The following is a 13611-nucleotide window of genomic DNA, read 5'->3' on the forward strand; positions in this document are numbered from 1 at the left end:
AATATGCAGTAAAAAATGCTTTTGATTTCATTGGTAGGGTGAAAAAGGTGACACTGGTCCTCCTGGTCCTCCTGGAAGTGTAAGTTGGTGATCTTTTCTTTCTGCGTTTAGTTGACTGTGTTAGTTCATCATAGTTCTGGGGTAACAGTCAGCTTGCATGTCCAGGTCTAAACAAAAACTGGCAGAACCAGCAAAGATTTCATATGCTCACTGATAGAAACAATTATATCCCTCTTTCTTAATAGATCCTGTGCTCTGAGATTTACTAGCTTACAAAAACAATGCTAGACTATAACCTCAAAACAGCAGAAATTGAGAAAGTTTCACTGAAGTTTATTCAATGTTCTCCTGACAGTAAAGATGCTTTCTGTGGGGGGAGAACTTCTTACTGAAATTTTACTACGTTAATTCATTGAAGTGGGAAGAATACCCTGTCATTGGAATTAAGTTCAAAGGACATTGATCTTTTCTTCCCTTACATCTCTTTATGTTTCCTACTCTTTTCTTGCCTTGTAATTGAAGCCTTTTTTCACATAAATGTGAAACAATTACAGGTCATTACAAGACCAGGCATTGATGCAACAGTAGGACCAAAAGGTAGCAAAGGATTGCCAGGACTCCCAGGAGCCAAAGGGGAGCGTGGATTCTCTGGTAGGCCAGGCCCACCTGGCTTGCCAGGCTCTCCAGGTAGGACAACAAGCATAAAAACAATTTGTATATTCAAATGTATGAATGGATGTTTAATTTTGTGGTCTTTTTGCTCTCCTTTTGACAGATAGACTAATCAAAAAGTGAAAGCAAAACTACTTAGAGCTACCTTTAAATGTTCTTAGATTGTGGAATTAGTATGAGGAAATCTGAACATTCATTACCTGCTGTGGGGAACAAAAAACACTAATCATCAAGGCTGTCAAACAGATACTAGCTTTATGGCCTTGGGCTTAATTTATGTCTTATCTCTTACCTATAATGTACATTATCCATTGCATTATTCAGAGAAAGTGTTGTGTACTGGAATCTGGTACCTGGCCATCAAATCTAGTCTTTGGTATAGATTGACCAGTCCTAAACAAAGAGGTGATCTGAGCCTACTACAGTGGGAATGCATAGTGACACCTGTGTTTGTCTTATATATGTACAGAAAATGGCTGTAGTGTTGCAGCATGTAAGTTTTTTTTTGTTTTTTTTTTTTTCATCAGCCCCACTTCCACATGTCCTGGTTATGTTTTTTCTTTGTAAAAGTTTGTGTAGTTAATGAATCTTGGGTCAATTTTTCAAATAAGATGTCTGAAAAATGCAAAATATGTGTGTGTCAAACAGTGCACATCAACATGCAGATTTTCTTTCCATAAAAAAATATTACAGCATTACTTGTACTTGCATGGAAAGATATAGATTTACCTGTAGCATGTTATTCATCTCATGTCAATGTCATCTCTATAAAAAGGGTAGTTTAAACATTTTAATAGCTTAAACCTTTGAGCTCTAAGGAAATTGAGTTCTTCCCATCTTAGGGATCACAACTGTTGGACCTCCTGGCCCACCTGGCTTACCTGGTGAGAGAGGGCAGAAGGGAGATCCAGGTTTACCTGGTGTTTCCATTCCTGGACAACCAGGACTTGATGGACCACGGGGACCTCCAGGGCCTCCAGGTCCTCCAGGACCACCTGCACCGTCTGTTCCTCCTGGTAAGTGATTACCATATAGACAACAAAGAGACTGAACAGTTTTTTGACATTCATTTATTGTTGTTTATTTTTTTGTTAACTTTGCCTCCAAATATATGATTTACCAGCAGCTGAAGCCCATGAGATTCCAAGCTATTTGTATACAGCCTCCCAAATCACTCACATCACAAATCAGGACATTTGTAGGAGAGTTCTAACTGATGTACTCTAGATGATTACAGAATTTGGGAATTTAGTGTGGGTTGAACTCTGGTTTTGTTGTGTCTCTTTCTACCTCAAGTGAGCCCTGCCCTGACTGATCTGTGACATTCAGCTAGATTGGAGGAAGAGAAATCTTATCAGATAGAAGGACCTTTGTGCAAACTTACACAGTGATGATAGTCCTCTAGGGCCAGACTGATTCCAGCCCAGCTGTATAAAATCAAATATTTTTTCCCAATTGATGTTAAATCCTTTTTAATCCAACTAATGAAAATCACACTAAAATTTCCACATAGAGCAGGAGGTAACCATTTTAATGCTTTCTTGAGTAAACTTAATTTTCATGATATCATCTAATAAATGCTTGGAGGGGTTATGACACTAGGGGAGTTAGAATTCCAGTGTAATTTGATAAATATTCTAGCGGACGTTTAGGATGAAAGCTCCTGTCTCTTTTTGGGAAAAGAAAGCTAGGGAATGGGAGATGGAGTTGAGAAATGGAACTGATGGAGAGGGGTTAACATGGTTCAAAGAGGAATCCAGTGTCTAAATGGCAATGGCATCTTGAGTCTCCTCAAACTGATTACATTTCATACACATGCTTCTATGGTCTGAAGCTAAATGTAGTGTAGAGGTGGACGTGTACAGCCTGTGGGAAAGAGGTTTTGCAGGAAACCTGGTGACTGTTGTGTAGTATCAACAGGTAGTTTTCTTTTGAGTTTAGATTACGTTCATGAGCTGTAGCAGTCCTGTATATATATATATACAAAGTACTTTTTTTTTTTTTTAGCAGAACGCATGTATTCTAACACAGTTTGATCATGAAATCCTTCCTGCTTCTTCTTAGGTGAAGGGTTATGTGAGCAGGGTCCACCAGGTCCTCCAGGAATTCCAGGGCAACAAGGCTTTGCTGGAGAGAGAGGCCAAAAAGGTGCAGTATCATGGCTAGATTTTGGGGTTTTTTTTCCTCTCTTTTTGTTAAAGCTTGTTAAACAGTATAAAGCTTGCATTAAATAAGGGTAAACAGTGCCTCTTCCTGGTAGGGTTGACTGTAGATGTTTTGTGTTTATGAGTAAGAAGTCTATTTTGTTAGGACTTAGGATAGCCTCTCCTTTAGCATGAGAGCACTGGAATCTCAAAGTGACTGAGGGTGTAACCAATTTGCATGTGAGCCTTGCATGGGTAATCATTAATGTGGAATGTAGCTTTGGATTTTGAAGTACTTTCCAGATAGATAGAATCTCAAAATACTTGTAACAGCGGTTGCCAACTCCATGTGAGAATGTTAGAACATTTTATACTTTATGAATGAATGCACATTTTGTAAGGAAAGCAGCATTGAAATTCTAAATAGAAGATTCATTATTTGGGTTGGTCAGTCTAGAATGAGTTTGTCTGCTTGTTTGGTGAGGAAAAGAAAGGTATCTTTAATGTGTATCCTTGTCTCCAAAAAGACAACCTTGCAATGAGGATGCTGATATGGGTAAGTGAGAATCTTTTCCTGGCTCATCCATGGACATCTTAGATGACTTTGAGCATCTCACTTAATTCTGTACTCATTTCAAACATGGATTTTGTAAGGATTAATTGATTAACCTTAATGAAGTCTTTTAGTTAATACAGTGGCAAATGTCATAGAAAAGTCTGTATGTGAATGAAATTTTTAAACTTTGTGGAAAAAACTACTTTTTTTGTTTTAATTGTATGCATGTTTAGTGTATTGTCAAGTCAACCAAACATTCCCAGTATTGATTTTTGCCCTCTTGGATCTTAATTAAATTTCAGGATTTTAGTGTATGTGTTTTGGAATTTTAGTTTGAAGTGTTGAGACCCTACTGTAAAGGTGACTAATTGCCAAGAAAAAGGTTCAGTTTTATTCTTCATTTTTGTAAGCTTTTGTTTTGTTTTGTTTCATACTACACTACCCTAAATACATTCTAACCATATATATTATTTGTCTGATTCACAGTGACCAAAAAGCTTCAGTTTTGCCTTCATCAGGGAAGCATTCTGATATTTAAATTATCAAATTGTTAAATCAAATTGTCATTTTGGACCTGATATTACAGATCAGTAGCAAGAGTTTTTAATATTTTCTGAGATCTGATGCTCAAGTATTCTTTTTTTAATGCAACTCTTTGTAGGTGACCAAGGAGACACATGTTTCAATTGTATAGGAACTGGAATATCTGGGCCTCCTGGTGAGAGAGGACCACCAGGACCTCCAGGTAGTCCAGGTAAGGTTGTAGTCTTCACTATTTTACGTAATATATTCCACTAAGCCACCTTCAAATTTGAGTATTTGTTTATTGTGTTCAAATTCAGATGCACAGTTGCAGTCTCAGGCATATAGGTGGCTTATGTCCTGTCTCGCCCAGCTAGGGACTATAAGAAGGAAACAGGCTGCATATGTGTAAAATAAGCACTCACTTTTTTAAATCTAGTTTCAAAAATAGTAATTTTCTGATCAAAGACAGGCTTACAAGCATTCTGCCTCTTGAAGGTACATGGCTTGCTGTAGATTTAGCTGAAAGAGAAAAAAAAATCTGCTACTTGCTGTTTCTGAATGATAGAAGAGCTGGAACTTTTTAAGTGGAATGTTTTTGAGTTATGGGTTTTGTTCTGCCCAAGAAAAATCAAACTCACTTACTAAACCTTACCCGATTTTAAACAGTTTAGCCTATTATCTTGTGCAAACAGCGTGTTTTGTATTTACAGCTTCTATATTTTAATGTCTTTTTTATCTTTTCCTGCACTACTCAGGTTCTCCTGGTTTTCCTGGGCCAAAAGGTGAAAAGGGGCTTCCAGGATTAACTGGCCTTGTAGGGCCACCAGTAAGTGGCACTGTTATGTTTCACTGAGAAAACAGAACATCTCATTTGTCTTGTGTCTGATAGATCTGTGTACAAATTCTTGTCTTATGTGAATACTTTTTGGTGTGTCCCTTAGCTAGTTTGAACACAATTCCTATGTTGTGCCAATGTCAGACATGACTTGAAAGGATAAAGAAGTTGTTTATTTGTTTTCCCTCAGGGATTCCCCGGGCCACCAGGTGCTCCTGGGAGACCTGGTCCTAAAGGAGACCCTGGGGATGTCTTGGCTTCACCAAGAATGAAAGGTGACAAAGGAGAGCCTGGCTTCCCTGGACCTCCAGGTCTTCCTGGAATAGATGGCACTCCTGGACGAGATGGATTGCCAGGTCTGCCTGGCCCTAAAGGGGAGCCTGTGAGTCCCATTTTATGATCTCTTGATTGGATACATGTTTTGGGTGCATTTGGGATTGTGCAGATAAGAGGACTGACAAATGCAGATTTTTCTTAATGTGATTAACTCAATAATTCTCTTCGGTAGATGCTAATCTAGTGATGATACACTGAGTAGTCCCTGCCACCTGTCAGTGACTCTTAGATTATATCAGTTGGTCCTTTTCATTGTTCTCTGTATTTCACCTACATAGCATGAAGAATTAATTAGGTTTAAGTCTTGTCTTTACCATGTTATTGAGATGCTGACAGCTAATGGCCATGCAGGTTAGAAGGAAGAAAGTTGTCAAATTCAAATTTGACAAATCCTCTGTTCAAAGCAGAGGAAATTAAGTAATTCAAACGCTCCCCTTTTTTTTATACTGCTGTTTTTATTTTCAGGGCAGTGTTGCATTCAAAGGAGAAATGGGAATTCCAGGTGACCCAGGAGTACCAGGTCTTCCTGGAGACAAAGGGCTTCCTGGACCTCCTGGTTTCGGTCCACAAGGTTCACCTGGTGAAAAGGGCATCCAAGGTGTATCAGGTCGTCCAGGGCCTCCTGGAGTTCCTGGTGAGTTAGTCTCTGTGTGTTCTTGAACAGAAGCTGTAAGTTTTTCTCCATGGGCTCTGGACAGTTCTCAGAACATAATGCTGCATTTAAGCTTTTCTCAAAGGCATTTGTACACTCCCTTACTGAAAGTGACCACAGAATTGCGAAGTGAGCTGGAATTTCATATTACTATAGGAATATAACTTTCCCTTCTGCTCTGACCTCTAGAGAAGCTTCTACTTTTTAATTTGCTTGAGTAGAAATGCACTGTATCTTCCATGTGTACGCTTAATTATGATGTGACCACAACTGCTTTTAGAAACAAGGGTTAGCTTTTGTTACTTCTTTGTCAGCTGCACAGATCCTAAGCAAGTTGTACTGAAGTTGCCTATGGAAAGTACTATTCACATCATGGTACCTTGGAGGAAGCTAAAAAATGATCTTCCAGAAAATTCTTACATAAATAATGCTTCTAAGCCTATAAGTGCTGTATGGGGCTCAGAGTCAGATAGCCTATTAGGTAAAGTCTTTGTGGTGTTTATGTTCTTTGTAAGCCTGAGATATGGCTAGCAACTTTTCTTTCTACTCAAATACAGAGAAGAAAATTCCATTGACTGATATAAATTTATGCTTTTCTGTCTCAGGTCCAAAAGGTGACCCTGGTCAGACTATTACAGAACCAGGAGTTCCTGGTCCCCCTGGTCCTCCAGGAAGAAATGGTGACCCAGGTCTTCCAGGTAAAGCAGCAACTTTACTGGTCTATGGGATTCCAAGAGCAGTTTGTTTTCCTTATGATTGATTTTTGGTAACTAATTTGACTTTCTTCTTTTTACAGGGGATCCTGGTCAGCCAGGTCAGCGTGGCTTATCAGGCATCCCAGGTGCAAAGGGAGAGCCAGGTATTCCTGGCATTGGACTTCCAGGTCCACCAGGCCCAAAAGGTATGTTTGCAACTATGTTGCTATACTTAACATCTGAAAGAGGGGACACTGAGGATTGTGCCTCTTCACATCTTTAGACTTACAGAAATGGCAGCAAGAAAACCATGTGCTGAGCTCTCATTCCTCTGATCTCTGTACTGCTCCTTTGTGGTAGCTTGCATTTTTCACTAATCCAAGGATGCAAAAGCAAATGGAAAAAGCTTTGAGAAATTATGAAAGATTGAGCTATTGATAAATGATTTCCAAATGTTCTCTCAGGATTTTATTGTTCCGGATGTGAACTGTTTATAATTGGTGTTAGAACACACAGCAAGGCGAGTGGGACTCTGATCAGAGGAGAGCACAGATCCTCTGTGCAAAAGACTGCATACTCAAGCTGTCTCAGCCAAAAGGGTACTTCCTGATTATCCTGGAGCTTTTCTGGAATCACTTTTCATGTTACCTGAACATTTTTGGAAGAGCTGTTCTGATGCTCTCTGATATCTTTTCCTCTGCTGCCCTAACCATTATGTCTTGTGTAGGTTTCCCAGGGACTCCAGGCCCACCCGGAGCTCCAGGAACTCCAGGTCGCCCTGGCCTAGATGGACCTCCAGGACCACCTGGTTTCCCAGGCCAGAAGGTCTGTGCTTGCTTTTTTAATGTAAAGATTCATTTTATTGAAAGTTCTTTTGCATCTGTGAAGTTTGATAGGCAGGGAGGTTCTCACCTCTTGTTGTTAGCTTTTCATGGTGAGGAAATCTCTACTTGAAGCTTGAATGAGTGTAAACAAAAAGAAACTAATTCTTGAGATGATGTGTGTTTTTTCTTTACTGCTCTAGCACTTCCCAGGAGAGACTAAACTCAGAAACCTTCATTTTAAAATCTGTTGATTTGAATTTGTTACAGGGGGATCGTGGATTTGGAGTTCCAGGACCACCAGGACCCCCAGGACCACCAGGCATAAAAGGAGTTCAGGGACCTAAAGGTGATCCTGGCTTCCCAGGAAACCCTGGACTTCCAGGACGGGCAGGTTTTGATGGGACTCCAGGACCAAAAGGTATAGAGAAGTCTCCCCTTTTCTGTTCTCTTTTGAGATTAAAAACTGTTAATGCAATAGGAATCACGTGGCAATTACTTCAAATCCATTTTTCCAAAGCAGAGTTCCCTGTGTAAAAGGAAACTTGTATTCTCAAAAGGCAAGTAAGCAAGAGAGTAGATACCAACTTGTGGGTCAGTCTCTGAAAGTCTGTCATCTAGAGACAAATCATGTTTCTGTGGGAGTAAAACTTGCAGTAGGGTAATGGTCATTTTTGATACTCTGTGCGTAGAAGAACAGTGTGTCAGCAACTGATGATCTCCTATTGTTCTATTAATAATTACCTGTACTACCCTGTGGAGTATGTCCAGTTTACTAAGGAGCATCTGTTAAGTTAGGTGTGGATTATGATGCAACTATCTGTCCCTGTGTAGTATAGAAATGTAAACTCTGTATATTCCAGAGAGAAGGAGAGAGCAAATCTCTGGCTTGCCTTTGGGGTGTATTTTTTTTTCCTATATCAGATCCATATTTATTTTGCTTGCAAAAACAAGATTTCAGAAACAATATGCAAGCATTACTATGCATCCAAAAGTAAAAATCTCTGAATTGAGTTCACTATTTAACTAAGCAAGAATGTTCTTTTAGGTGACCCTGGACCAAGCGGACCACCAGGCCTTCCAGGCCCACCAGGCATCCCTGGCATTGGAGGCCAAGGGCCACCTGGACCTCCAGGACCACCAGGTCCTGTTGGCCCACCAGGTAAAATGCATATGAATTGTACCCTCAGTATTGACATACTTCAAGCAGGTATATGGAATATTCAAGGTCCCTCTGAGCAGATAGATAAAGAAAAATGGAAATTTCGTGTCTGTTGGCTTGGCTGTCTTGACAGTGAAGTGAGCGAAACTTAGTGCAATGTTTTTTACTGAAATCAGAAACATATTCAAACTTGCTGTTTTCATGACATACAGAGCTTGGGTTGTAAAACCTATTTTTTTTTTTCTCTGCCTCAGCAGAGATTCCAGGAAATGTTGTATACAGATTGTGACACAATCTCTGTAAAGGAGTTTCACAATATTTACACCCCAGGATAAGACAGAAGGTAGCATAATGTCAGTGTAGAGGTCTGGGAACAGAGAAAGGAGGAAAGCTGCCTTTAGATACCTGTGTTGTGCTGTTATTTCTTCGCTTTCAAATAGCAAGATGGTTCCTAAATTCCAAAACAGCTTTCTATCTTTCCAAACTCTGTATTCCAAGTTCACTGGGTGACAGATGTTTTTAAACTGTTTCTTTTCATTGTTATCTATAAATCTATGTTTTTGGAAAGAAAGCAAACAAATTAAATCCTCTATACAGTGCTAGTTATCCTCTGCTTAAATGGTGAGTGTGAAGTCAGGAGAGTAATTCAGGTTCTCACTTATGTGATTAGGCACTTTTTATTACAATGGAAGCTGAAGCACAGTTTTACTCAGTTAATGGAGAGGAAGAAAGAATGAGTATTCTAAACTAGCCTGTTCATTATTTTGTAGAGGAGAACTGTAGAAGAAGTCATATACCTTCAATTTGCCATAAGTATATCTTGAAAACACATTTAGTATAATAATTTAGTATATCTTGAAAACTCAGAAATTCTGAGTTCAGGGTATTCTGATTCCTTCTCTTAAATCTGTAAGGCCTGCAAGTTTTATGAGTCCTGATAGGTTTAAAGTAGATTAACAAAGTAAGATGTAAAGATAGTGATAATCAGAATTCTATGTCTAAAGGGGACTTGATTGCATTTTGTGTAAAATGACTGCTGATAGATGAAGATATGTGTTCTGTCTCTGTACACAAAGATTACATGTGCATGCATGTAATTTACAGAGCTGGTTTAGAGAGGTTCCTTTATTCCTGCACTCAGTGTGTGGTCTTGCTGTGCACCAGCCCCTGATGTTGTAAGTGCATGACAGTAACCACAGTTAGCACATTCTCTGTTGATATGAGCCTCAAACATATTTTTTCACTAATTTCCCACTTGGGAAAAGAACATGTGGTTGCTGCACCTGCAGGTCTTGAATGTGTTGAGTGCTAAAGAGCTAGAAACAGAAAGAGGTCTGAACAAGGCACAGAGACCTGAGCTATCAGACAGGTCCTCTGCCTGCCTTACTGTGCTCAACCATACTTCTCCTGAACCTAAACCTGCTCTTCATGCTAAGCTGAAGCAGAAGGCAACTGGAGTGTGTACTGCTGGGAGGAGATGTTAGCATAGGTTTGTATGTGTCATCCAATGCATGTTGTTTGCTTTCCCTGTAACATGTCTTCAGGTACTGGCCAAAACTGGATTTTGTGTGATTGTGATATCCTGCTAAATACTGGTTTTGACAAATGTAGAATTACCAGTGGAGCTGATGTACCACAGTGGTTATGTTTTCACTCTTCATATTTGTGCTTACCAGCTACTGTGGCTACTAATGGTGTGGTTCCTCTGAAACCTACTTGTGTGGTTGATTCCCCACTTGAGAACTCCTTGTTCTTCCCTCTAGCAGTGCTATTTCTCTGTTTCGTGCTTTACCTTCCTATCTCATCCCTTGTTTCATTGTCTTTCAAGTCTGTTTTGATTCTTTTACTTGATGCAATGTTAGGGTAATATTTCTGGGGCCCTGTTTTACAGGCAGTTTGGAAAATTTTCCTTTTTCTGCACCATTGTTTCTTCAAGTAGTTTGCAGTAACTTTTTTTTATTAATGTGTAGCAGATTAATCTATAATTTATTTTATTGTCTATATTATTCTGATTATGACATGCTCAGACTTTTGAGAACTAGAAATTTGATTCGAATTTATATTTGCAAGGTATCTTTACCATCGTACATACTGAGTTAGTTGTATTACTAGGTTGAAAGTTACTTTGTCATTTTTGGTCTTTTTTTTCCCCCAACTTGCTGATTGAACATGCACAATCCATAACCATCCTTGTTTATTCTCTGCAAAGTAAGCAGTTCCAGGCACATGACTCCATAGTTTAGTTCAGTGGTAATCAACTGCCAATAGAGAGCATGCTTATAATTAACAAATGGAGGTCTGCAGCCTACACCATCAAGGAAACATGATCTGCATTTTTAGCATGAAAAGTGCACATCACATCATCATTCTTAAGGTTGTTTCTGCAGCTGAGAGGGGGTCTGTTAGAGTAACACTGCCTTGTATTTGTGAGCTTGTGGCATAACGTTTCACATCTCAGTACGCTATGCTCAGGCACAAAAAGTGCAATAAACCATCTGGGCAAGTGTAAGATGTACATTTGGAAAATGAAACAGTGAAAAAACCCACATACGGAGTGTTTTGATTTGTGGGTTGTTTTTGTTTGTTTTTTCTTGTAATTGTTTTAAAGTAGAAATATTTTTTGAAAATCCCTATTTGAAGGAATTTACTAGATACAAGAAGCTGTCTGATAGGATGCACTGTGGTGTTCAAGTGGTGCCTGCCCAAGCCAGTATCTAGTAATGATAGTTTCAGGTAGGAGTTCAGAAACATCTTGTTCCTCTCAATTGTGAAGGGAAGGCTAGACATGGAGAGAGGGGACAGTGCAGTTTGTAAAAGAATGTATCATTAGTACTTGAAAATACCTTACTTTGTTTCTGCATATGGTGGTGGCTGCACTTTGACTGGGACCCCCAGGTTCCCTTTCAGTCTGCAATCTCTTGTTAGTGTTGTATTCTTTGTACTTAGATCTGTTTTGGATTTTGTTTGCTTTTTTTTCCCCTCTAACTTGTATGTGCTTTATTTTGTTTCCTAACTTAACAACTATTACAACTCCTTACTGCTACTTGTCTCAGCTTCCCAATGTGCTTTAACTCTTTGGCTTATAGAAACTCAGGGTCCCCAGCTACTGTGGTTTCTTTGCCAAAGCTTTTTCTTAGCTTCAGATTTAAGAAGAGCCAATTTTTGCCTTTCAAGAGTATGTACCATCTCTGATACAGTGCACTGAAGTGAAACAAGCTGTCTGCTTGCTTCAGCACTGCCTCAAGCTCAGAATCGCTAGCATTAAACAATGTTGAACATATTCTGACAGTTCATGTTTTTCACTAAGAGAAATGTAAAAATTTTGCTATCCTTCAAAAATATTCAGCTGTTTTCTTAGAATGTTATAAAATGGAATTGTTAATGGAATATACCTCTGAGAATCTCCTTATATTTAATGATAAAATACGAACCAATCTAATCAATCATAGATATTTACTGTATTAATCAGAATTAAATGGTTACTTAAGGAAAGAAACACCTTTCTTCAGAGTTTGCTACAGCTTGTTAAAATTTTAGTACATCTCTTCAGGAAAATCTTCAGGGAAGTAAGGCCTCTAGTGCCTGGAAGTCATTAAAAATACATAGCTTTAAAAGAATTTGTGGGTTTTCATCAGTGCTAGGAATATATTGCAGAGAAAACTGGTCTGTTGTTCCAGTACAATGCCCAGAGACACGCAGATCTCAGCCTTGCCTCGTTTTTTTGGCTAAAAGATTGTATCTTAACATTGCCTAGGGTTGCAGGGCCTACCAGGAGAGAAAGGGGATCCAGGTCCTCCAGGCTTCGATGTTCCTGGTCCTCCGGGTGACCAAGGAACCCCAGGATATCCAGGACCCCCTGGCCTCCCAGGCCCTCAGGGTTCACCTGGTCCACCTGGCCGGGATGGAATACCTGGATTTCCAGGTAAGTTCACCTTTTTTTCCTCTGACAAAGGCCAAACTGTAGTTACAGGTGGATATTTCTTATGCTTGGCTTCCAGAGCTTCCGTGTTTATCCTATTTGTTTAAAGTTGGATACACATTAACTATTACATTTCATAGTGTTGTTGCATTCAACTCCTTCTCACCTCTCCGCTCTTCCCTTTAGCTTGATACACTATTCTCCATGTTACTGTTTCATAGCAAAAGTGAAATCTATCATTTTCATTATAAAAACTTTCTTGTTTATTTTCTGACTTCGTTTCCAGTCATTGCTACAGTTTAGGTTGTTTGTGGGTTGTTGTTTTTTTTTTTTTTAAGGAAGTAACTACAAATGCTGTCAGCTGGATCCAGCACATAGTTTTAAATGTTAATTTCTTCTGTTTGTTATTCAGTCATACCAGTCTTTTTTTCCCTCTGGACAAGAAAGTTCAAGTTTTGAGGATTTCTGTTTATGCATGGGGGGGAGGCACATAGAAGTTTTTTAAAGTAGTGTATTTGTGATGGTTTTCTTGGCTTTCAATAAATTTGAGTTTACTTTCAAGCAAGTATTTATTTTTCAAACCAGAGAATTAAACTTACTGGAGTTCTAAATATACTTTCTACTGAACAGTGCACTGCAAATTTTCTTTCTAGGACTTAACTGTGGAAAAATTGGTAATACTGTCAAGTGTTCTTCCGTTAATTTAGGTGAATGAAGAACCAAGTGTTTGTCATTTCCTTAAAACATAGTTTGGGCTTTATATGCATGTGTTCATTAATACCATAAAGATACAGGCACGTTAATGTTAGGTACTGATGGGTTTTGGCTGTTTGTTTGGAATGACAATGGTGATTCAATATGTTTAGGTGCCAAAGGTGAGATGGGCGTCATGGGAGCCCCTGGGCCTCCAGGGCCTCCAGGGACTCCTGGAAGAAGTGGCCTTCCTGGCTTGAAAGGTACTGTTTGTTTTATCCTACCATGAAGAGAATGCAGAATGCAGTTTTCCATGTCCTGTGTGGAAAGTGGCTTTGTAATGCTAATGTCACAAATTAATTACTGGGGTCTGTGTGCTATCTTGACAGTTCTGATATTTGTAATTGCTTTCCAATTTTAAGCCTTAGCATTCAGTCAGTCTTTAATCGATGTCATGAAACGTCACTTATTTTCAAAATGTTGTCCTTGGATTGATGGTTCCCAAGTAGGGCTCTCTCAGTGCGGGTCACACAGGCAGCTGTTTCCTCTGAGCTGACAGACTGCCTGCTTGCAGAACACAGACATCCCCATGCAGTCCGCA

General features: G+C 39.3%; 1 protein-coding gene across 3 annotated transcripts in view; it reads left to right on the top strand.

The window, feature by feature from the left end:
- COL4A5 (collagen type IV alpha 5 chain) overlaps positions 1 to 13611 on the top strand; it is a 79945-nt gene that overhangs the window by 43348 nt on the left and 22986 nt on the right. For 2 of the 3 annotated variants that reach the window (XR_008204127.1, XM_052672929.1), the window contains exons 18-32: positions 38 to 79; positions 555 to 687; positions 1515 to 1688; positions 2737 to 2820; positions 4034 to 4126; positions 4653 to 4723; positions 4923 to 5114; positions 5534 to 5702; positions 6326 to 6418; positions 6517 to 6621; positions 7143 to 7240; positions 7507 to 7657; positions 8285 to 8398; positions 12153 to 12320; positions 13184 to 13273. Coding sequence is in view for 2 of the 3 variants with exons in the window: in XM_052672929.1 (XP_052528889.1) it covers positions 38 to 79; positions 555 to 687; positions 1515 to 1688; positions 2737 to 2820; positions 4034 to 4126; positions 4653 to 4723; positions 4923 to 5114; positions 5534 to 5702; positions 6326 to 6418; positions 6517 to 6621; positions 7143 to 7240; positions 7507 to 7657; positions 8285 to 8398; positions 12153 to 12320; positions 13184 to 13273 (1777 nt within the window). In the remaining variant the exon portion in view is untranslated. The remainder of the gene's footprint in view (positions 1 to 37; positions 80 to 554; positions 688 to 1514; positions 1689 to 2736; positions 2821 to 4033; positions 4127 to 4652; positions 4724 to 4922; positions 5115 to 5533; positions 5703 to 6325; positions 6419 to 6516; positions 6622 to 7142; positions 7241 to 7506; positions 7658 to 8284; positions 8399 to 12152; positions 12321 to 13183; positions 13274 to 13611) is intronic. The other variant, XM_052672930.1, reaches the window with a different exon arrangement.

The sequence above is a fragment of the Tympanuchus pallidicinctus genome, unplaced genomic scaffold (assembly GCF_026119805.1).
Source record: "Tympanuchus pallidicinctus isolate F22 unplaced genomic scaffold, pur_lepc_1.0 scaffold13, whole genome shotgun sequence".
NCBI lineage: Eukaryota > Metazoa > Chordata > Aves > Galliformes > Phasianidae > Tympanuchus > Tympanuchus pallidicinctus.